This window comes from Mytilus trossulus, chromosome 4 (assembly GCF_036588685.1).
Source record: "Mytilus trossulus isolate FHL-02 chromosome 4, PNRI_Mtr1.1.1.hap1, whole genome shotgun sequence".
NCBI classification, from domain to species: Eukaryota; Metazoa; Mollusca; class Bivalvia; order Mytilida; family Mytilidae; genus Mytilus; species Mytilus trossulus.
In genome coordinates, this window is record NC_086376.1 from 44,869,238 (window position 1) to 44,896,101 (window position 26,864).

General features: G+C 30.1%; 1 protein-coding gene across 6 annotated transcripts in view; it reads right to left on the minus strand.

Moving 5' to 3' along the window:
* The window catches only part of LOC134715357 (GRAM domain-containing protein 2B-like), an 87,825-nt gene that overhangs the window by 51,891 nt on the left and 9,070 nt on the right, over positions 1-26,864 (minus strand). Inside the window, exons 2-3 of one of the 6 annotated variants that reach the window (XM_063577491.1) lie at positions 24,798-24,941; positions 21,940-21,979 (exon numbers count right to left, since the gene is read on the minus strand). Coding sequence is in view for 2 of the 6 variants with exons in the window: in XM_063577482.1 (XP_063433552.1) it covers positions 3,899-3,983 (85 nt within the window). In the remaining 4 variants the exon portion in view is untranslated. Of the gene's footprint in view, positions 1-3,021; positions 3,148-3,898; positions 4,112-5,505; positions 5,736-12,189; positions 12,293-21,939; positions 21,980-24,771; positions 24,942-26,864 lie in introns of those variants that run through there. The other 5 variants (XM_063577486.1, XM_063577487.1, XM_063577488.1 and 2 more) reach the window with 5 other exon arrangements.

The window sequence follows — 26,864 nt, forward strand, 5'->3', positions numbered from 1 at the left end:
AAAAAAAACATTCAATATCAAACCTTCTTGGTTGGAATAAACATGTTCAATGTATACCTGCAAATATGTCTTAATAAATTAAATTGTGTATTTAAATTATCTCTGTTGAATACAATACAATTTATTACACGTATCTATGATATCCTCCATAAATAAATATCTGCACAGGTAAAGTTAAATTCGGATCAACAGATTGATTTACGACCTTCCGCTTGTCCATGTTGTATTGCAAAAATATCACAGCAGGTGTTACTCACAGTAGACAAGTGTCAAATCAGTATGACATTATGTCGGATTACGGCATCTGCAGTAATTAAGACCCTGTTTTTACTGTTTTTACAGGAACTGATTTATCTTAACATGACAATAAAGAAGAATTTTGTAAGGTGAACATATTTGTAGTATTGCAAAGTTACCACGTGCATTTTCCTGTTCATTGGTCACATTTCAATAGATTATTCTTTATTGAACTAAATTCGATATTTAAATTGCAAGTAACTTTAATATCAAAACCACCGATTTTTATTTCTCGACTGAAAAGGGTAATAAGACGGTTATTTTTATCTGACTGTAAACAGTGTATATAATCACAACGATCTATTAATAACCGCTGCTCACAGATAACGGATTATACAACGATCTATTAATAACCGTCGCTCACGCATCACTGGTTCTATCACTGACTCAATACACACCAGTTTAATCGGACAAACGGATAATTTCCCGAGACACGGAAAATCTCCGGAGAACCGCAAAATATTCTGTAAAACGGAAAATTTACGATAAACCTTTATTTATTATCCGTTCCGCGGAGATTTGCCAAAAATCGCGGTCATTTGCCAAATAGGTCTACCAGTGCTTACAGCTGTTTTATACAGGGAACCAGTTTAGAACCAGTTTCCCAGGACATCAATAATCCAATGTATACATGTCATACATACAAAGTTACAAATTGTCCTCAACTTCAATAAGAAATTACTAATTTATCTCTGATGATTAATCACCACATAAAGCAACCGATTTCTGGGAAATAACAAAGCTTTTATCACTAAGTGCTGACCATTGAACAGTTTGTCTTATATATACCACTTTAATAGGAAACAATTCTCAAATATGTATATCCATTGTTATTTCTGAAGTATGAGCCATTTCCTTTTTCATACTACAGGAATTCATATAGAGATTTTAACAGAAATTGTCATTAGTCTAGAGTACAGACAAACAAAAGTCAGGAGCCTGTAATTCAGTGGTTGTCGTTTGTTTATGTGTTACATATTTATTTTTCATTCATTTTTTAACATAAATAAGGCCGTTAGTTTTCTTGTTTGAATTGTTTTACATTATCTTATCAGGGCCTTTTATAGCTGACTATGCGGTATGGGCTTTGCTCATTGTTGAAGGCCGTACGGTGACCTATAGATGTTAACATTTGTGTCATTTTGGTCTTTTGTGGATAGTTGTCTCATTGGCAATCATACCACATCTTCTTTTTTATATTAACATAGAATTATAAATTTATCACTCTATATCGAGGGCAGTGATAATATGAAGACAAGATTGGGTCATTTTTGAATTTTTCATAGAAGGTTTTTATTTTACAATTGATTCTCCAATATTCTATTAGTCAATATCTTCATCTAGTTCTATACTTATTCCATCAGTAAGAGGGGTTAATAAGGTTGGTGTTCCAAGATTTCCACTACTGCTGGAATATGATGAGTGAATAGCCTTCAATAGTAAAATGAAATAGAAATTTTCACCAATCTACTAACAGTTATCATTGTAAAATAATTTCATGTGCCTAACCTATTATAGTTGACTATTCGGTATTGGCTTTGCTCATTGTTGAAGGCCATACAATGACCTATAGTTGTTAATTCTGTGAAATTTCAGTCTCTTGTGGAGAGTTGTCTCATTGGCAATCATACCACATCTTCTTTTCTTATAAACATGTATTATGCATATAACCCAACGAAGTGGGCCAGATGACCCTTTTTTTATGGATAAAAACCCTTCAACAGCTCAAATACATGGGAATAAAAGGAAATGTGGTGTATACAGTCACTATACATCCGTGTGATAAAACAACCTAATGATATTAAAAGAATTGCCAAAAAATTTGTAACAGGCTTTGATCTTAAATGTCATTCTTTTATAATTTTGTAATGTTTATATAGTTTATATATGTGACCTTGGCATTTTAACAAGGAAATTCCAAAACAGTGTTCCAATTGACAAAATATGAATACAAGAAGTTTATGATATTACGTCAATGTAACAGTATCTTAACAATAGATAAGTGTCTTTACAATGAGTACCTTATATAAATCATTAGAAGAAAATATGGTAATGTTTACAACACAAAATTTACCCAGAGTACAGACAAACTAAAGTGTGTACCTGGAAAACATTTTAAGGGCATATTAAGACCTGGCAGGACCTAGCTATACATGTATATAAGTTATATGCATTGTATATTTTAGAAAAATGAACACTCATACTGTCAGAGTTCAGTCAGGATGTTAGTATGTAGCTGTGGACCTGAGATTTCCTTACTCCAAATTAACTGCATGTTCACAACATGATACAAACAATTTGCTTCAAGTTATTATCATAATTCTATGAAAGAAAATTCTACATTCACTTTTTTCAAGATAGCAAAATTTTATTCCACCAAAAAGATGTATTGATAATACAAGTTATATTTTCAGCAGTAATTTGAAGTTATCAAATATGTGTCATCAAGAGTGAACAGAGGGTCTCTAAATTCCAACTTCACTCCTCCATAATGCACATCCATCCTTACTGCCAGACCACCAAAATCAGTAAAATAAATATTTCAAGATCTAGAATATCCCAATTTCTATTCTCCAGCCGACCGGCCTGTCCAGCCCCCTTTAGCCTAGTTTCCATTGTCTTCTTCTTCCCTGCCCCGATTCCCACTTCCCACCCTCTAATTCCCATGTTCCTCTTAACCCTTGACTTGAATTACAATATACATGTAGTAAAAACTTCAATTACCAGGACTTTGAGTATCATTGCAGCTAAAACTACCATGAAAATTCAAATCATCTTGATTCATGTAAGTCATTTTACTTTTAGGTTTATTGATAACTGTCTCATTGAGAAAGTAATCTATCTATTCACCTTTTTTTTTTCTTTCACTTTCAGTCAAGTGAGCTGTTTTAACCTTAAAAATATATTTTTCTTAAGAAATGGCTTTTAATGACATTGAGAAGATTTTACTGATTAAATAAGATCCCTAAAACTGACAAGGTAAAATTATTATCTAAGCCATTCTTTTCTATTAAACTTTCAATTTTAGTTCAATCCATGAACAAAATAAACATATATATTCTTCCAAAAAATTCATTCTATAAAATATAATTAGAAGTACAAAATGTAAAATTTGGCGTTCCTGTTGGTTTAATGGGGAAGGGGGTTGGTCCCAGCAAACTAGTTTAACCCCACCACATTCTATATTTGCCTGTCCCAAGTCAGAAGCCTGTAATTCAGTGGTTGTTGTTTGTTGCTGTGTATAACATATTTGCTTTTCATTCATTATTTTTACATAAATTAGGCTGTCAGTTTTCTCATTTGTTTTGTTTTACATTGTCATTTCGGTGACTATGCGTTATGGACTTTGCTCAGTGTTGAAGGCCATATAGTGACCTATAGTTGTTAATTTCTGTGTCATTTGGTCTCTTGTGGTGAGTTGTCTCATTGGCAATCATACCACATCTTCTGATTTGTATAATTAAACACCATTCAAAAGTGAAAAATTAACAATTTATTGAGCTTACAGTAATCGTTTTTAAATTTATCAATTCAAGTCATTTTGACAGTATTAAATTAGACTTTAAAAAAAACCACATACATCTATTTTACAGTACAGTACCTTTTTTTTCATGTTGATCTTTTTCTGTATTTATCCATGGCTTAATTTTTTTGAGTCTACACAATTTTTTACAACCATGCCTCATCTTATATTAGGTCAAACAAGATTCATCAAGATAATGCAACCATCAAAATGAAACCCCCAATGAAATGTTGGATAAATGTACGATTCCCCATCAATTATCCATCAAGAAATATTGTATTTCAATAGATCAATGAGCAATTGATAAATAAGTAATATGAGATAACTAATTAATGGCAAAACATATAATTAAATAGATACTTTAAATCCCAACAGGACACTTTATGTCATAGAATGTAACATTAATTAGTAATGACACCCCTTATAGGTGTAATATGGTCATTTCAATCTATATAACATAATTATTAGAAATCATTTACAATAAATATTTTATATTGTTGAAAGTGCCATAAACTCCTAGAATTTTATCATGATATCTGAATAAGAATTAGGTATAATTCAAGTAACATTTTTTGGTACCCTAAATGACCTCAACTTTGACAATTTATGTTATACTTGCTTGTCTATAGAGCAAAGATTAGCAGATAAATTCATCCAACAATAGCACTTTTAAATCCAAAACTCATCGAGGGGGGAATATTACGGACTGTTCAAAAACAACTTTGGTTTAGAAAATTATCTATTAAGACTCTCATTTGCAGATCGTAAAATATTACTATTCTGCGATGCGACACCTAAAAATACCAATTGAACAGAAAGATGGAATGGAATTCCTTAAGAGATGAAAGACACTGAGTGTCATCTCTGCTCCTAGTCCATTGGAAATGAGTTTCACTACTGTTATTTCAGTACCAGTCTGATATTGTTAAAATTATCAGAAAAATACATATTTCAGAATATTATAGCATTTACCCATGTGTATAAAGAGAAAATGAAAAGACTGCTTTCATTTTGCAATATCAACGTTCTTAAGAACTTATCACTGTTTGTTAAAAAAATTAGTTAAAATATTGTTATTAGTGTGATTATATGCTAACATTGTTTTGTAGTACCCATAATAATGTATGACTTTACTATGTTGCCTCTTGTCACACATGTAACCATGTGTCTGAGTGTTTCCAAATAAAAATAGTTGACTGTTTTGTTGAAGTCAACCTGTATTTTACAATTCAACTTTTACCCAGAAATTAAGGTACAGTTTATGACCTGACACAAGCCATTCCTTAGCAATACCATTCAATCAGACCATTGATCAAGATCCATTCAAATTTAAATTATTTTGTTTAGAATTACCAATTAAGGATATTGGCAAGCAACAAAATCACTCATTCACTGTTTATTTATCATGTTAAGCTAACCACTAAACACAACAACAAAAATTGTGATACAGCAAATTTAAGTTAAGATTGAAATAGATATTTTAAAAATAGACCCAGGTGCAATTTAATAAACTCAGGAGAAATTGACCCTACCACTTTAGCTACAACAACTTGCAAAAATAAAACCTTTGCTTATAATACCTTTAAAGTGTAAAATTTGTTTATAAAATGCCTATAACTAATTTTATCAATAGAAATAAATCTATACAATGTACTTCTTATTATTGTATTTACAACACAGCTTACCGTAAGTGAGAATTAATCGCAGTTTTTTCAACACAGGATCAAATCACTTTCCAGTTTACTCTCATATATATATCATTTCATTTAATCCTTGACTTTCTGGAAGTCTTCTGGTTTTTCTGGTTTTAGTTCCGACCAGTCAGAATATAGTCCTAGTTTTTAAACTTGTAGAACTCAACACATTGGTAACGGCTGTGTCTATTTAATAATAATCTGATAGTATGGGTTTTTGTTTGACCAAAACGATCAATTGACAAAAAAAATATAAACGAAGGCCATTTAAATATTAATAAGGTTTAGAAATGAAACCACTGAGGTGAATCAAAATTATCTTTAAATCATAAATGTTAATTAGAGTTCAGCTTGAGACCAGTGCTGACTTTTTGATTTAGATTTTAAAGGTATCTTTTTGGGATTTCAAAAATAATGACAAATAAAGATTGATCCTCTAAGGTTGAAATAAAGAATGATCCTCTAAGGTTGTTTTGAAACAACAATCAAGTGACCTTAGAGACACCAAAACAGTCTCTGAAAGAAAACTATAAATTGTGACCTTAGGGGGACAATCACATGAAATTCTTCTAAATTATGAAATAGCAAAGTGTGGGAGATTTTGAAGAAAGCAAATGATCTTAACAACAGAGTACACAAACAATCTAAGAATCGTCAATACTATGATGTGTATCCAATACAAACAAATAAATAAAGCTAATATTTCAAAAATGAACTCAAAATAATATAGTATTGCTGCTAAAGAAGACCTAAAAATATATAATGTTACGTTTTTTTTTTGTTACCATCAATTTACTATAAAGTTGTAAATTTTCACTGAGTTTAAGTTTTCTATTTCTAGGGTCATATCTGTTAGTGAGGCTTTAGTTTGATGTTTTTCTGCCTCATGTATGTTATGACTGTGTATATCAAATATATGCGCAGAGGATATTTTTACTGAATTTATCTCAACTAGAAATCAACTAAAATAAACTCAAGAAAAGTTCCAACTTTAGAGTATATAGACATTTACTTCTATAAAATGATAGATACTAGTAATTTAATGGCATTTTTTTATCTTCAGAAAACTGGTACTTCAATTTCATTGTAGATTGCTATTTATTATCTTTTCATCCCCTTCATCTCTATCAACCCACTTTACTGAACCTACCTTTTGTATACTCCCGATTATGCATGAAATATTTGCCACTGGACATAAGGCAAACAACTGTTACAATTAATCAGTCTTTCAATTTATTACCAATGTAATTACAGAACTGTTATTACATCTGTCTGTGAGATAAATAAATCATAGTAAACTAAATCAAATGATTCTGTATGACCATGTTAGGTCAAGTTCTTGAGTTCAACAAAATTTTGTCCACACAATCATCTTCAATAATTTGTCATATGTTAACACTCCACATTATTGTGCCATGAATAGAAAAGTAGTATGTTCACAAAAAGAGTGTGGATTGTATTTTAATCCATTTTAGTTGGGGGGAAAAATTCTACATAAATCTTTCTGTTTGACAACTGTAATGTTGTTTTAAACTTTTTGTTTCCCCTATCTTGGATTAAAAAAAAAATGTTATAAATCAAATGTGAGTTTTTCCATGAAAAGCATGTGTCACCTGCATATTTTAAATTACCAGTAAGTTATTGAAATATGTGTTTTATAATCCATACAGAAAAGCCACATAATCTGAGAAATCTATATATTGAACACAACACCTTTGCACGAAGTTGACTCCTTGTATTAGAAGCTGTTATTTCATATTTGATTGTTTCTGTTGCATAACTTTTTAAGAGGGGATTCAAAAAACAGGAGCAATGGATGTGAAAAAAAATCAAATAGTAAAGCATCCTCATGCGCATGAATGTTGATACCAATCAAATGAAATAGTATAATTAATTTATCCTCTCTCACTCTTAAATAGCCACACCCTACACAAAGAATGGGAAATATTAAAAAGATGTGGTATGATTGCCAATGAGACAACTCTACACAAGAGACCAAATGACACAGAAATTAACAACTATAGATCACTGTACGGCCTTCAACAATGAGCAAAGCTCACACCTCATAGTCAGCAATAAAAGTTCATTTAAACCTTTTAAGGTGTGTCTCTTATTTTCTGGACATCTTTTAAGAATATAAAAGTAACATTTATATCTTTTTAACTTTGGTTTCATCAAAATCTATCAAACAATCCAACAAAAATTACACAGACCAAAAGTCAAGGTTAGGTTCTAATGAATTTCAAATTGTCACATGACCCTAATCATTATCAAACTGACATACATTCAAATTGTCAAGATGGAATTCCAAACCAATAAAATGTATCCTTGAAAAAGTTAATTATAGGAGGAAAACAAACTTCACATTATTTCTGGTTTGAAAATAGTAGCAGAAGTCAGAAAAAGTTCAATTTTATGGGTTTATGGGTTTAATTTCATAAAAACCATAACAAAATGTCAATTTCCTTTATAATGATACTTTAGACCTGTACAATTTGACTCACTAGTGCAGTCATGTACATAATACCATACAAATCACATTCAATGGAAACAAATAAAGGTTTACTCAAAAAAAGTATTGATAATGACACTACTGCTCATAAGAGAAATAATATGCCATAAGACAATTCTCCAGTTCATTTCTTTAAGGATCTAGCATTACATTTAATTCAGAAATTATCATTTAAACAACATGTAGTTGGACACATTTTAAATAAAATCTTTTTGTGAAAAGTTCTTTAAATGACAGCTGAAATTCAGAGAAAACAATTCTAAAGTAATATATACAGGTAAAACTTTTGAAAGTATATGACGTTACGCACGATATTGCGTCCCAATTGGTAACGTCAAAATTTGACGTTTTACGTCGGTAAACGAGTATACTTTGTTCGTTTTGATTGTAATCATTTTTGATCGATATGGATACTTCAAAGTCTTGAACATGTATGAAATATATGCTACTAGTAGATACGCAAGCAAATGAACTTTTCGGACTTCTGATTCTGCTTGTGTTGTATTTTTCTTTATATTTGGTTTTTTATTGTAACTTTTATTTTTTTGCTCTTTTCTTTTTAGTTTCTTTACCTCTTTACAATATTTAATTCTCTCTGTCTCGGATATGAAATTCTTTTGTTCTGTAATTAATATTTTTCCTGTTTATTGACAAATTACCATATGTTTTTTTTTCATTTTAGATAATTATTCATTTTCTATTTGATTATAACTACTTTTATATATTGCAGTTTTTATCGTGGTTTCTATGATTCTATCTATTTTCGAAATTTGTAATTTGGTTATTTTGTTTTGTCCTCTGATCTTAAAACATAAAATCGAACCATACTTGTTATTTAAAAACAATGAAATATTGTTCATATATCATATGATAATATGAACTGCTTTCAAATTCGATGGCCAAGGAGGAGGATTGGCCTAATGAGTTCATATAAAGTGATAAAAAGCATGGTAATTTTAAGATACGCTCGTGGCGAGATTTGTTCGACTCCGATCCTAATCGACAGTTATTGCAGCTATTTTAACATAAGGTCGCCTGATGTCTGGCTTCTCCTTCCTTTGATGACAGGTCAATAAAATACAACAAATGTCGCTTATACATGATGTGGTGTTTAACATCAACACAAAGAACAAACTTTTAGAAATAATTTGAAAACACATATATGTATAGCGTCACGAATCGAAAACGTTCAAAACGTAAGAAATTGTTCAGTGGACAAACTTGCAAGACATTTGATTTGTTAAAAAACGAAGTCATTTTGACTTAACAGCTTATCAAAAAGTATGTTATCGTATTGTGGGGTGAAAGCACAATTACGAAAAAGCACTGTTTTATGCTACAAATTGAATATTTAATAAAATGACGTTGAAACTGACAGTGTTTTTGTAAAAAGCGACGAAATTCGACATTGGACAATCTTGCAAGACATTTTCCCTAGGCCAAAACGTTTTTATTTGTGGTGCGAGTGCTGTTAAATTCCGGATTTGAAATGGTCTATCTAAGCACATTTGTAGGAATAATTTATAAAAACAAAATTTTATATCATCTGATATTTTAAAAAGCGATAAATTTTGATAACTTACCATTTTCAGAAACCTGACCATGGCGAGAATTTTTCATTTTTGAAAAAATAAATTTTTACCTTTCGATCAACACAAATAAAGCAATGGCGTCATAAATTTTATTAAACGTTTATCATTCATGCGAATTTTCGCGGATTTTAAACTTTTTATTAGACCACAAAAATTCCCGCAAAAGTTATTTTGCGAATAATTTGTTACGTCTGACACGCATATTTTTGACGTTTTGGTGATATTTGTATCATTAGTTGAAACTATAATGAAAAGTTAAAGAATATTTTTAATATTTTTGGAAACAGTAATACCTGCCTAATCTATGGATATAAATTTCATAAAGCTGAACTAGTTAGTTTTCATAGAAGAGCTATTTATCAAATTGCTTGGTTGCATTTCACGGCATTGACGCAATAACGTGCTTAACGTCACATACACTTTTTAAAAATGTAACAAGCAAATTCTGTTTTCTAGGAATTTTATAAGTGCTAGGTATCAGTTAAACCCTTTGGCTTTATTCAAATTTCATTGACTGCTTTCTGTGATCAACCTAGATAAACATAGCTTTAATTTTATTAATTGTCTGCATTTTATTTTTTTATAACATTCTAGAGGTGTTGAATTAACTATTCTAAATAAAGACACACATACATTTAAATGTCTTCATATGCCATAAAACTAAAGGGTCTAGTTGTTGCCTTTCATAATAAAATAACTTAAAAACAATTGATTAATTTCATAGTGCCTAATGAAACAGATATTGTCTAGTTTCTGGCTGCAACATTTCTATGTTCAATATGATCAGCATATCAAATTATCTTAGCCAACAAGGTTGAAAATACAGATAGAAAGATGATATATAAATTATCCCCTGCCACGTAATTATACTGAGTTACCTGTGTTAAAAAATATCGGATTAAAGCAGGGTGTCAGAATGCTCAGGTTTTTTGTTGTTGCAAGAATAGGCATATTTTCAGACCATGAAAATGTGTTAAATAAAGCAGGATGTTTGAATACTCAGGTGTCGAATTAGGCAGGTTGCGCTATATTAGTAAAAATAAGTTTTGTAATCCCTGAATAGACTTTTCACAGTCATTGACTTGTTTGGAGCTTGTTGAGTATGCATGCAGAAAGTAATATAATCATCTACAAGCTTGCTGCGAGCATCTTGTAATCAAAAATAAAGATTTGTATGAAGCATGCATCCTGCAAGCTTGTGACTAACATGCATTAACCTTGCCAGTCTCAGTAGTGATGAACAAGTATGCAGTTTGGTTTGGGTTTTGCTACCTCATGTTCATTTTCCTTCCATATTCCCATTTTTCACAACATTAGGGTTGTATTTATCAAACAAGATTATAAAATTCCAGTGAAAAACACAAACTTTAAATTAAATTGTTATCAATAATTTCAAACAGTTGAATTTAAAACCCATTTAAAAGTCAATAAATCTATTATTAACAATAATTTAACAATAGCAAGCAATAGCTGATAGCCCAGATACCTTGGGTAAGAGTAAATTGATTTTTTGAAATAAATCTAAAATGAATTGAATTGAATTTACATACCCCTTCAACATAAATTTTCTGAATCAAAACAATTTGATACCTAAATTTTCAGAAAGTGATACTTTAATTTAAAACTCTATTGTCAGAGTTTGCTCTCCATTTTTTTTTTATTTCAGGGTGTACATTCAAATCATTAAAATTTTCAATTGTCATAGCAGCCATATATATCATGTCCACTTTTCCTAATTTCAGATTACTTTTGGCCATCATGCTGTCATTGATTTTTGGTTCTTAGTTGCCCCATCTGTATCTTCTCCAGAGTACTCCAGGGCCATCACCTACATAGACGTCATGAAAAGTACAAATGTGGATTTCTTATAAAACACCTTTATTTTTGCCAATAAATATAGGAAGATGTGGTAAGAGTACCAATGAGACAACTCTCCATCCAAGTTAGTAACAATTTATAAAAGTAAACCCTTATAGGTCAAGGTACCCCCTTCAACACAGAACCTTGACTCACACCAAACAGCAAGCTATAAAAGGGCCTCAAAATTACTAGTGTGAAAACATTCAAACGGAAAAACCAACGGTCTAATTAGTATGATTCACAGTGCAGTTTACAGTTCTAAAGATAACAATTTTATGTGTAAAGTTTAATGATGACAGCAGAAAGACCATGGCCATTTAAAGCTAAGCCAACTTGTTGCGTAATCTTTTTTAGGCCAGGTTAGCTTAAAAGATTGGTCTGCATAAATTCAAAGCATGACATGTATCATCGATTGTACATAAGCAGTAAATAAATAGTTTAATAATTTAACATCAGAGTCTATAACAAACATTAAGGCTTTATTGTCCAACTGTTAAACAGTAAATATGTAAAAAAAAAAAAACAAAGTGGCTTCTGCCTCATTTAATGTATTTTTAGATGACACCAACAAATTAATTTCACATGAATGGAACATGTGACCTGAATAGAAAAATAACAATGCATAACAATGCATATTATCTTAATAACCAATTAAAATTTCCATCTGACATCATTAAATAATAATTTACAAAAATCAAAAAAGATAGTTACCCTGATTGAGCACAGATTTTCCACTAACATACTCTTCAGGTTTTATTGTTTTACCTGACTAAACACATGTTGAAAACATATTCTATTGAATTTTCTTCCTGGTTGACACAGGAAAGCAAAATGGAAAGGGAATTAACTCTAAAATGTAATATATTCATTTCTAATAAAAAGTACTCTGGATTGTGTGAGAAAATAGTTATCAAAAGTACCAGGATTTTAATTTAGTACGCCAGACGCGCATTTCATCTACATAAGACTCATCAGTGACGCTCATATCAAAATATTCATAAAACCAAACAAGTACAAAGTTGAAGAGCATTGAGGATCCAAAATTCCAAAAAGTTGTGCCAAATACGGCTAAGGTAATCTATGCCTAGGATAAGAAAACACTGTTAATATAAACAAAGGCCTAAACTTTTGGGGGAAATCCTATAAAATTACAAAACTTCTGATAAAAATAACAAAGATATTCAAATGCCAAAAAAATAAATGTGCTAAAAATTGTGAATTCCAGATAATTAGCCTTGATCAAAGTGCATCCACTCACAAAGCAGCAAGCAATTCCCAAAGACAATTATGATATTAAAAAGGATAGAAAGATCTATTTTGATATACAGAAATGTCTATAGATTTACAAGTCATTTCATTCTAAATGTTCTATGTCTATAAATGTTTTATCATGACATTTATTCCAATATTGATTTTATGTACAAATCAAAATTCCTAGGAGAACAAATATTTCCAAAGCTTTATGGCCATATTATAGACACATATTCACACAGTATATATGTCGTAAAATAATCCTAACCTAAAAAGATTAACTGCATAAAATTGAAAGTACCAGTTGCATATTTGTTGTTAAATTTATCCTTTAAATTATACATTAAAATTATCTATGTCAATATAACATTCTAAATTTAAAATGCCATCCGCAATAATGTCAATGGTTGCATAATGTTATATCTTGAAATTTTTTGGTTATTTGGCGAGTTAAGTGTTGTTTTATTTTCAATTTTAAGGACAATTAAAGGTATGATATACTATATATATAGACATTCTGTCTTGTTAAAGACTGTATCTATTTTGAAATTTTTTGGTTATTTGGCGAGTTTAGTGTTGTTTTATTTTCAATTTTAAGGACAATTAAAGGTATGATATACTATATATATAGACATTCTGTCTTGTTAAAGACTGTATGATGATCTCTAACTACCAGTAGATATTTTGGTTGTTAGTGATGAACGTTGGATTGCTATATTTCCCATATCTCTCTTTTAATACCATATATATCAATAAATTGAAAGGAATAACTGCAGCCATTAATTAAATAGATGTTAACCTATAAACTAGAATACTTGAGAGCGCACAAATTCATAAAAACCTTCACAATTTGTAAAGTTATGACAAAATATAAGATCTGAAATGTAATGTGCCAATAAGTTACATAAGACTTATCAATGTAAACACTGAACTGACTTATGATTTCAGAAAATGTCAATGTTAAATTTTCTATTCAAGTTACTAACCTTTTTGCTTCTGATTAACTTTAAATTTTTTCACATTCATCTTTTTTTTAAAATCCAAATCATAGAACTTACGAAATATGCATGGAAAAAAAAGTTGTTTAGCTTTCTTTGAGCAACCAGTAGATTTTAGCAATTCAACAGAGCTGAGATTGCTTGCAGACAATCAAAATAAATATTTCAGAGAATAAATTGCATGACTTTTGTACCAGACATGCAAGATCTTAAATTATGAATGAAAAACAAAAAAGTCTGAGTTTTCTGCTCAAATAATCTTGTATCAGTGATCTATCATATCTATTGTTGAATCATTGATGATGTAAATATCATGATATTAACAGACTCAGATTGACAGAAAGATCATTTTAATATCATTTACAAGAACCAATTTGTAAATTGACTTCATACATGTATGCATTATCAACATAAACATTTTTTTTTGTCAATTTGTATTCATGGAAATGCCACCTCAAATTTTCTCCGGAGAACAATCCCACATTATTTGAATTTAAAGCTATATTTGCTCAAATTATAAACATTATGTACACAGCACAAAAGTATCAGAATACTTTTACAAATATCAATGATTTTCAAATGCAGGAGCAGGGAATATATAAGCCAGTAAACAATTACTAGATTTTAGGCAAGATGTAGATATTTTTCTTTATCGTTTTGTTCTTTTTCATTTCAAAAAGGCAATGCATATCTATAAAAGTCTTTTTGCTTTCCTATTGCCATGTCTTTAGCCTGATAAAAAAATTGAGAATGTGTCAGCCCATTTAGCCCACTTTACTTGCACCATACTAAAAACCTCTAAAAAAATGGACAATAACTATTTGAAGAAATCATTTCACATAGTAACATGGGATTTTTTTGTAAGCCAACTGGTAATTATTATATGCAAGGATAATACAAGATACTATAAGCTTATTCATAAATGATCCTTGTATGATCTGATTTATTTCTTATCAAAGAATATATCAGGCTATATATTACTGATTTTAGTTATATGGATCCGATGTATAGTTTTAAAACATGCAAATGGTTGTCCTCATTCCAAAGGTAAGCAGGATTGAAGTAAGTGCCTGATTTTATTGATGAGTGTCCCATGAGAGGGTTCTTAGAATTTATCAAACTCTTTACTTGTTCACGAACTGTATTATCTAACCTCAATTATTATCAATACATATTTATGATTTCACATGTATATATATGCATGCCGCGTGAGTTAATCAAAATCATAAATTGCAATATCTATTCAATGCATGTATGCATTATAAAGTTTCTTCACAGTTCTTAATCAGTTATTGATAATTATATAATATAAAGATATAAATTTTAAAAGTACATTGAAAAAAAGTATGTAATTTATAGATATTTGTTTAACCTGTGAACAAGGAAGAAAAGTGAGGCCCAATAAGCTTTTCTCTTGTTTTTTTATCTACTGTAGTACAAATATATTTATATATGGGAACATAGTAAATATGCTATAATATCAGACAGTCCATGCAAAAAAGTACTAAAAATGTCAGAAAAATTTCAGGAATTCTCAAAGTGTGCACAATTGTTGGTAATAAGTAGACTGGCATTCCATAAAACAGTTAATTTTCCTCATACTATTTAAAAGTTGTAAGGTATACACACCTCTCATTTTAGCATTTGGGATAAGGCTGGTGCTTCCAAAGCAGAAATCAGTGCAGTTTTATGTAAGCATCTATTCAAATCCTGTCCAAGGAAGGTTAATTTATATAATATTTAAAAACTAATAGTTTCATTTAAATTCTAATTTTAAAACCCCAAGATGACATCATATTTGCATTTTCCCTTACCTTTAACTGTTGTGTTCTTTTCTTTATGCATAGTTAGAGATGAGGAAACTGTTAACCTTTTGTCTTTATAGTATCGTAAATGGTTTCATTTTGACTCAGTAAAGCATTGTTCCGGGTAACAAAAGTACGGAAAATTCAGATATTTCAAAGTCTTTGGTTTAACTGACAATTTTGGAACGGATTAAGTGACAATTTTCTGATTGTTCACATTAAATTAATACCAACTTTTACAATGAAATCCTTTTTCAAAATTATTTTAAAGTACTTTATGACATTGTGTCTGTAAAGTTTATCAAAAACACTTTTTGTACTTCAAGTGAATCCAGGCTCATATAAATTTATGTTATAAGCTTTAAAATTCTCAGCCATTATCTATTATTTTTCATAGAATATTGACATTGGACATGAACCCGGAAAACTAGGCATCAAAGAAAACTGTGCAATAAACAGTAATTTGAATATGATCACATTTCTTGAGAAAGGAAATCATATCATATATTTTTACCATTTACTGGTGACAGAAACAGGATACCATAAGAAGAGTTTGTCTTATTTACAATTGTTCTTTGAGTTTATTTATATATCTTTTAAAATACTAATAAATCATAAACAGACAATTTACCATTTCAAAAATATCACATTTCATTGCATGCATTGAGGATTCATAATTTTATAATCAGGGTTTTCAATTGACAAAAGGAATAATCTATTCGATAGAACATAATGAACAAGGAAGTAATTTAGTTTACTGAAAAATAAAATCTCTACAAAATGGAGGAAACAATCTGACTCAGTTTAAATTCTCTTCATACAGAGGATCATATAATACAATATTCCAAGGCTTGTGTTTCCTATCAGGAATTCCTAGATCAAATGGTTGATGCTAACATAAAGACTATTTAACAAACAGTTCTAAATCAATTATAAAGTTAAAAGCTTTATAGATACAATAATGATATGATTGCCTATTATGGAATTTCCAGGTTACAAGAGACTATAAATTATCCTTTTGTAAAAGCCATAATCCTGTTCTTCTTTCCTTGTTCATGACATATTTTTTATTGCTTCCCTGGTGTCCAACAGAATGGTAAAACCGGATTATGTTAATTAAAACTAACAAAACAATTTTTTACTTGCCAATAGATAGTTTGAAGACCTTTCATGATCATGAACTGGTCAGAAACAAGTGAAATAATAACAAGAATGCATGTGATGTTGCCACTTTTTTGTTGTGTTATAACAATGTCCAGCACTTGTAATTCAAAGGATCAGAAAAAGGAAAGTAGGTGTCTGAAAGATTCCACTTTCGAGATCAAGAAAATTTAGTTAAGTTATTACATATATGAACAGGTGTTGGAAATATATAAATTAACATTCATTACAGTAAAGGCACAGGCAACTCATAAAAATTCTAAGTTTACCGTTGCAATTTTGAGAAGAAAGGTATATAACAATAATTAATACCGGTATGACGTACAACATTCAAATAACACAAAAATCCAGAGTTATGTATCTTAATTCAAATAATTTATGTTGCTTAATGACTAAAAGTTGACATTTTTTAATGAAATCAATAGTAATACTTGTACTTAAATGATTTCACATAGCAATAAAATGCTTGAACCCCAAATTATGGAGCTGATGCATTTCTAATGGTGTTCAGAAAATCTTTCATTTAACTTTCTTATAGAATAATAATTACAGCTAAAGACTCTATATCAATGGCAACAATTTACAATTATCTGACAATCAGCTTATTCCTTCTGTGTCACCAAGATCATGCAGTGATTTAACAACATCTCCTTAAAGAGATAGAAATCCAATTAGTACAACAGCAAGACACAGATTTTCACTATATATAGGAGAAAATTAAGCATCCAACATCTATTTAAAACATGTGAAATAGTCAAGATCTTTTTTTAAATGTACTTGTGAAAGATTATAAAATAAATTTAAGTTTTTTTTTTTTATAATTCCAAAAAATAGATGGAGGTGATACAAAGTATTCAACTTTAGGTAGATCTAAAAAATAAAAAGTAGCATACATATAAATTTCATATTGATTGGCATCCAACCTCATAAAAAACTACTGTAAATTCAGCAATTATGGCAAGGTTTTTATCATTGCAAAAAATGCCAAAGGGTTCTAATCGCAATAATTAAACCTTGCATTTTGGAATTTTTTATATGAATCAAACATGATTTTTCTGTATATTGCAAAAAAATAAATTGCATTTTAGTCTAAAATGACTAAATCGCAATAATAAATGCACGCAATAATTTCTGAATCTAATGTACCTCGACTAAAAAACATTAACCTGAAGCTGGACAGAATGGAAGGACGCACATACCAGAAAACATAATACCCAGAACGCACATACCAGAAAACCTAATACCCAGGACGCACATACCAGAAAACATAATACCCATAAATGGGTCAAAAAAGGAAATTGGAGACTTAATGTTTGTTGTTACAAAACAACACTCGTAAATTCCCTAACAGTAAGGTTATCTTAGTTATCTCCCCTTCTATAGTACTTAACCTAACAAGAAATGTTCTGTTTGGTTTTTTTTAAACACTAGTTACAAAAGTTTAAAACATTCTTTATTTAGCTAGATGCTTAAACGGCTATCAAAAGAATCAAATTTGTATATCACATAAACAATCTAGACCAGTAGTGTTCTGATATAATTCTTTTGAGACAACAAAAGACACACGCTCTACTCAGTATACCTCAAACATACAATTCCTTCATCCAATGGATATCACTAACAAACAAAGAAATATAATGTAGGAGAGCATAAATTTGCATTTTATCATGATTTATCCATTGATTTGTAGTGTCTGTAGATCCAAGATCCCACTTATTGTTTTCTCAGAATTCAGCATCCCATTTATTGTTTTGTCAAAACCTCGTATCCTGCTTATCATTGCAATATTACTATAATAAGCGCTTGAAATTTCATGTCTTCCGCCAGACTTTTTTATGTCATATAAACGCAAAATAATTTTTGACTTTCATGTGTCACTCTAGCAAAAAATGTGTCTTTTTTAAAAATACAACACAAAATGATTTATAAAGCAGAAAAGATATAAATTTATGGCAAAGAATCCTTAGGAGCAGCCTTCAACACCTGTAAATACTATCCCCAAATCAATAAATTAATCATGTTATCAATCTTGATTAATAAAAAAAAATCATTACCATTTTTCATGGTCAGTTGACAATTTATAAGATTTGCTGACTTTTATTCCACCAGACCTAAAATCTAGATCCCTTATAAAGCCTTACCTTAGCTATTTGGTTCCTGTCTTGACCTAAAATCTACATCCCTTATAAAGCCTTACCTTAGCTATATGGTTCCAATCTTATTGTCAATAAACCAAGAAAAATCAGAACCCAAATCCTTCACTCCTCATTAAAAAAAAATCTTCAATTTCATTGCATGACAGTATCCTTTTACGATCAATACAACCAAAGTACAAAAAATTGATGAATTGTCGACAATGATTAATAATAATAATCATTTACGCCATGCAGTGATATAAAATAACAAAACTTGACGTCACAAATTATATTTTTGTATATGTAATATCTTATCAATGTATTTTGAGACATGAACTTTTATTTTAATGACTCTTGATTAATAAATTAAATCATATCTATCAGATTTCATTTCTTCACACCTTTTTTTATCAATCTATATGACATAACGAATATTAACATGTTGGCCATGCAGTCAAATAGCTAAATTATGGGGGCGGGGAAATGAACTATATTTCCTAAACAAGTTTTTTTAAATCTTCAGCTCAGAAACTCAGACTCCAGATTAAGATTAATGTTATTCCAGACATTTCTTAAAATGAGATCCGACTAAAAGTTTTGAATTAACAAATTGGGTGCATATTGCAGAACATTCTTTTGAAATAAGAGATCAATAAATTACCAGAGAAAAACTTTGTAATATTTACACAATGAACTGTAAATGAAGTACCTACAACTGCAAAATCCATTTTGTCCTTAAAATTGACCTAAATACTTTAAAAAAAACTTTCCACCTAAATAGGAATTGATCCTTGATTAATCTTCAATCAAAGTTAATCAAAGGTGGCTTATTTGTCAATATATTGACAAAAAAAGATGCTCTGAATAAAATCAATCCTATGGCAATGGGTGGTGCGTTTATTCACAATAGTATTATGGCAAGAAATTAAGCTTCAATTTTTTTCCACTGTGGTTTTTTTTGTATTGTCATTTTCAATAAATCTACAAATGTTTCAAAATACACAACCTGGATTAACTACATGTATGTGAACCATCATTATATGAAATAAAATTGAGAATGGAAATGGAGAATGTGTCAAAGAGACAATAACCCACCTAAAGAGCAGAAAACAACCCAACCATATCTTTTGCTGGGCTAGATACTTTAGAGCCAATCACTAATGATCAGCTAAAAACAACCATCCACCAAATGTTCATGTTTTCCTATTCGAAAAAACCATAACTCCTGGAGGTATCAATCAGCATACTGTTAGACGTATCATAATGAAGATAAAGTTGGCTTGAACAAACTTTCAGTAACTGGGACTCTTACTGATAGGCACTTTGTGACTTTTGAAAGGGTATTTTTATTATAAAATAGAAGATGTGGTATGATTGCCAATGAGACAACTCTCCACAATAAACCAAAATGACACAGACATAAACAGCCATCAGCAATGAGCAAAGTCCATACCACAAAGTTAAGCTATAAAAGGCCCCAAAATCATAAATATAAAACAATTCAATTAATACGGTAGTTTTAGTGCTAAGTACAAATCCGTCGAGTCAGAAACTGTCTTTAAGTCATTTTAAAGAATAGTTGTTTCTTTAAGAATCATATCACATTCTTTGATCTTTAATTAGTCTATATTTGTATACCAGGCTTAATGTCATTTAACAAAATTAGGTAGACCTACATTCAGGCAGATAACTCTTAAAATTAGTTATAAATGCGATTGTCAATGTCAAGTTTCATCCATGTATTTTAAACTTTTACCAGAAACAGATTTTACAGTCTATTCGTGAAAAAACGTACTGATGATTTCCTTTAGCCTAGGTCTACCCTCTTTAGAACCTGGGATACTAAATCAATACCAGTCTATTGACCTCAAGAAGTCTTATATTTATCTTTATCTTTAGTTTTAGGACTCATAGGGCAATTTGGACTAGACCTTAATCTCATTTTTATTTTTCCATCTAGAGTTATCCAGAAACCATTTAGTTTGTTGATTATCCTATTCCCAAGGGACATAACTCCTTATATGTAACAGCCAACATCCCAATAGATTATTGAGACTTGTGCAGTATAACTTTGAATTTGACACATTGTTACTTTAAGCTAGAACCTTTAGCGAAATTATTAACAAAAGTTAGAAGTTAGAATAATTGAAACTGACAATGTTTAGTCATCTAGATCTAGATCATCAAATGATTTAATGTAAGTATGAAGCTAATTCTCTCTAGACAGCTTTCATTATCCAATAGCTTATTCTTAAGTCAAACTTTCCGGCCCTTCTTCGTTCAAGGTTTCAAAGACAAAACTATAAACAGGCTGTTATTTCAACTTGAATTATTTTTAATTATGGATTTGTATAATCTCTTGTGCTTGAATTTTTATTTAATTCCATGTTTATTTTGCATTATAATGTTGTTTTAGCTTTGTATAACACTTTCATATAATATAATTTGTGTAAAAAGTGTTTTGCGCTCCACATTAAATTACAGTACAAATATGGAATTTATTAAAATTTCAAGCACAAGAAATTATGCAAATCCCATAATTAAAAATTATTTCAAGTTGAAATGAAAAAAAAAATCCCAAGTTAAAATGATAGCCTGTTCACAGCTTTTTATTGCTTACTTCAACGCATTGTCTTAGAGGACTTTATATTTTCAATACTGTAAATTCAATATTTATCTCAAATTTTTCTCATTCTTCAAAAACTGCAATAATAAATGCACACAATAACTTCTGAATTTACAGTGTTCATTTGATAAAGTATCAAATAACTTCAAAAAGGTTACTGAAATATAACCTTTTTAAGTATGTGATATTTCTCTGAAAACTGCCAACTATCAAGTTTGCCATTTTTAAATCTGACAATTAGAACAACCATATCTGTATAATGCAATACAATTTGCCAAGTGACTTGATCAGCATATACACTCATAAAACAATTTACTATTTTTTTCACTAAATAAAATTCTTCCACTATTATATCAATCATAATATAAAATATTACAAAATTAGGAAAAATTCAGTTAATCATTTAAAGATAGGCAGCAGCATACATACAAACAGTTTAATTTTTTGATTCCCAAACACTATAATTTTACAGACTTGGTACTCACCTATGTGAAAACGTTATACAATGATGGTCTTGTCATCTTCCTACAATGAAAACCAAAGACGTCATACCATTTTTAAAACATGTTATAAACCTACATATTTGAACATCATTCTTTATAATGGTATCATTATTTATTGGTCTGCAAAATGTGAATGCTCTTTACATGTCTAACAAGGAACTAGAATATATCAATTTGCAGACACACCTGTCAGTTAAAGATTAGCTCCATGTAAGCCTTAAAGTTTGTCAACCTACTGACTATTGCCTCCTTATTTAAGGTAATGTTTTACATTGAGTTTGATAACCTTAATACATAAAACAGCTTAAAGATTATTTAAGAAATAATTCATGGGGGCTTGAATATATCGTGATTTTACCACGGGTTGGCCCTTTATGACAAATATTTTACCCTGAGCGATAGCGAGGGGTAAAATATCGTCATAAAGGGACAACCCGTGGTAAAATCTAGATATATTCAAGCCCCCATGAATTATTTCGATTCTAATAGGTCAAATACGGCAATTCTTTTGGATGCTCTAGGTGGAGGCAAATATTTGCCATTCCCATAAATAAACGCACTATTAAATTGGCGTAAAAGAACGGAGTAAACTGAATTAGTGACATGCTTAAACTATTTAAAATAACGCATATAGATAGTTTTGAATTATTTTAAATGATAATTTACTCATATGTCTTAAATGTTTAAACAAATATGGCTTATAACACATTTGAGCATCGTTTGTTTACGTTGCCATGTTGTGATGATTTTCGGTTTTTCAAGCGTGTATTTTCCCGTAAAATGCTCATATTCTAACGTCATCGTATTATGACGTCGCGAAACTCATTCATAAAAAAGCATATGACGTGGGAGTACGATCGGAACAGCCCATGCAATATATTCAAATTTTACCACGGGTGTGTACTCAAAGCGTTTGAAGGACGTCATGTTAGAATTTATAATATCTACAAATTGAACTGATCAAAGCTGCCTCATCTTACATCAAGCTTTTAAAAAATCAGACTTTAAAAATATCAAATCCATCTTTTTTAGCAAATAGATATAAGAAGATGTGGTATGGGTGCCAATGAGATAACTCTCCATCCAAGTCACAATTTGTCAAAGTCGACCATTATTAGTATGGTCAGATTTTTTTTATACATTTAAATCTATCCATAGTGATTAGAATACGGCCTGATGAATGACCATGTTGGAATCATGTCACCTGATTAAATCACCTGATCAGGCCATTCTGGTTATGAAGTTGTTGTAGTGTTAAAAGAGAATTATCTTAACACCTAAAATCTTTTAAACACATACTTGATTGGATCTTTAAAGTTTGGTTAAGTGTGGATGTCTGATTTAAGATTAAAATCAAATTTCCCAAATTCTAAATAGAAAGAAAGGATATTTATTGAAATGTACATGTAACAATAGCTGCACTTCATCTTGACTTTCTGGAAGGTCTTGGACTTACTTATAAAGTAGTTATACCCTAAAGTAGGATGAAAAGGGGCTCCCAAATGTACTGGTATGTGTTTATAGCTGCTGTTACTCAGCCAGGTTAGGAACTTTGAGCTAGTTATATAAATCTGCTTTTACTCCGCCAGGTTAGGAATTTTGAGCTTAAGTTATAAATAAACAAGCATTCTGAGACTCATAGTATTGCATGTTAATAAAACATAACCCCTACTGGTTAACAAGTAATTGTACTGGAACAAAATGCTATGTTTATGATCTATAAACTGCCATGGTGTAAACTATATAACAAGTATCAACTCAATATCTTCAAGCATTACATAAAACACTGATTTTTTTTCAGTTCAAGTCCAGGTACCATATCTGTGCACAAAATCAGCAGTATCAAACTTGATCTTAAATATATACCAAATACCATATGATCCATATCTTCAAACATGACAAAAAATTACAGAAAATAATTATTTGAGTACATTTTCTAAGACAAACTCTAAACAAAAACAAAACCAGAACATAATTCAAACTTGATCTGTAACTTGTCATGATGAAACATTAAACACTAAATATAAAAATAATCTTCAAGCACAATGATAAAAAGTATGGAAACCTGATTTGCTGGACAGAAGGCTGGACATACAGACTGAATGCCAACCTCAAGTCAGCTACGACTTTGTTGGAAGTGGACTTTGACACATTCCCCATTTCCATTCTCAATTTTATTATAAATTGGGAATGTGTCCATAGGACACACATGATGCCCCCAATTGACACTTCCCAAATTTGTTCTTGACTGTGTTTTGTGGTAATATGCATTGTGTATAATTTTTCACAACATTTGATTGAGGCAAACTAAAGTTAGAGAATGAAAACCAGTTTTGCAATGTAATGACAAGATCAAGAAGCACCTATATGTATGATATACACAAATACATGTACTATTCTTAAATGTGGAATGACTTTTTTCAAATTTCATTTTTTTTCTAAAAAAAACACAAAAATGATATGTTATGGAATCACTTTTTCTTTTATTTCCACAAATATCGTTTTTTATGAAATTTGAGAAAGAAAATCAATTCCATGTCATTCAGCAATTCATCTTTTAAGTATACCTTATCAAACAATTTGGTGATGACAATAAAAACATACAAACTATTCTGATCTTACTAATGTTTGTAAACAGAAAAATTATCTGAAATGATTGTGACATTCCATGATTGATCAAATTATGGTAGACAATTTCACCACTTGCTACAAATGATGTCACTGCAGACCACTCAAAATTGTACTTTTGTCACACACGTACAACATAACATGCATTTAGAAAGCATTAAATATTGATATAAAATAATCTATTACCTATGTTAACACGTAGCATCACTTACAGGCTGATGTGAAACTATGCCATTCCTTTATCGTTGCTTTCTACGCTTTAATCACAATTTCCTGAATTTAAAAATCCTTGTTGGTGGTCAATATATAATTACGAGTTGATAAAACATGCTGTTCTCTCCACCTTTCTTCTCCAACTGAAATAAAGACAACATTGTATTGATTCTTTGCACAGAGATTATCGCTACAGGCCCTTTTATAAATCTACTATTTGTATTTGATTACACTTTTAATTAAAACACAGCAATACATTTGTTTGACTGATTCTAACACCTAATGCATGTTTATCCAACATTGTGTAAATGGTAAACATTGAAATTTATTTGGTTTTTTATTTCAGATAGTTGATTCAGTCAAAACAATGAATTCCATTTAAATAACTGTGTGATGTTGGTGTATAAAAAGTAACTTTGGAATAAATATTTATCGTTTTTGGCTCCAAGAGTTTAAGTCTTACATTTAAAGTATTCTTTATGTAATCTCAAAACACTTCTATTTTGTATAATTTTCTGTCTTCACTATATGCCTGTAATTCATTTTAAGACTACAATTCTGCTAGTTGAATTTCTGCTATTCTTCCATTATATATTTAAGACAAAAAATACTTTTAGAGCTGTTTGGCCAAGAAACAAAGTTAGGTTGTCAAGATACACAGACCTTACAAAGTGGTTTTATATTTTTCTTTTTTGTATACAAGTATATATATATATATATATATGTATGTATCATGACAACTTAGTCCTTTCCACTACCTGCAACAGTAGCAGACCATAGTGATTCCTTGCTGACAGATTGTTCCCTCAGGCAAAAAGTAGTAATGCTTATATCTTTGTCTTTTAAAGGGGCACTAGCTACGAGAAATATAATAAATCTTAATTAAGATTTTTTTTGTTCAATCAATAATGAAAGTGAAATAGTGAAATAATAATTCTCTTTTAGCAGTCAAAATGGTTTAATTTTGTCAAATTAAGGGATGAAACATTGATAATTACTGTTTCACTTGCAAGTGAATCAGCCGACCTAATTAAATCTGTATTCATGTGAACTTCAATTAAACCCCTCGCTAGAGATTGACAATGTGTGCATTATACGTGTACAGGTTATTTAAAAAAAAAGAATGTCAACAATGAAAGTGAAACTACAGTAAATCATTTGATTACTGACTCAATCTATATAAAATCATTCTTATAGGGTTAAAAACAATGAGACACATAAATTTTTAATCAATAAGATAAAATCAAACAGACCTATAAAAATCCAATTGCAGGTGTTGGTTGGATTAATCTATTCATATCGTGTTGGTTGGATTAATCTATTCATATCGTGTTGGTTGGATTAATCTATTCATATCGTTATGTATGTTTACATCACTTATATGGTAATCTGAGGTCAAATCAATAGTTAATAAGATGGCGTCTGGACTAACATACACACGAAACGAACCTACATATTAGGTGCTCTGTTTACTGTTTATTTTAGACTTTTGGTATTTTGGATAAATGTTTTACATTGTTATAAATCAAATATGAGAATTTGAGTCAAATCGGTGATCATGAATTTTACAGCTAGTGCCCCTTTAAATTCTGGTGGATAGTTGATTCATTTGCAATCATACCACATATCTCTATCCTTTTAATTAATGTACATGTACATATTATATACATGTACAAAAATGAATCACTGTAAAAGCAGTAACCCATTGTTTGGACAAACAACTATATATAAATAGGTTGTTACTATAAACATATACATAACAGTTCTATAGACGGTTACATTACATTTGTAGTTTATACTTGTACATGTAGTTGGAAATCTCGTTTGCTAGGTCTATACATCTTCAAATCTTTTCTACACCACCAATACTACTCAGTACTGGTAATTTGCAATTTAGTGGACATGTGGAATGATCTTGTCTGCTTAATTGACAATAACTAGCTACCATTAAATATATTGATAGTCTTTGAAATAAAGATCTGACTAAATACATCAAAAAAGCTCAATGTGGATCAATGAAACCTGAAAATAAGTTCAAGGTCAAATTACAACTGTCAGATAGATTG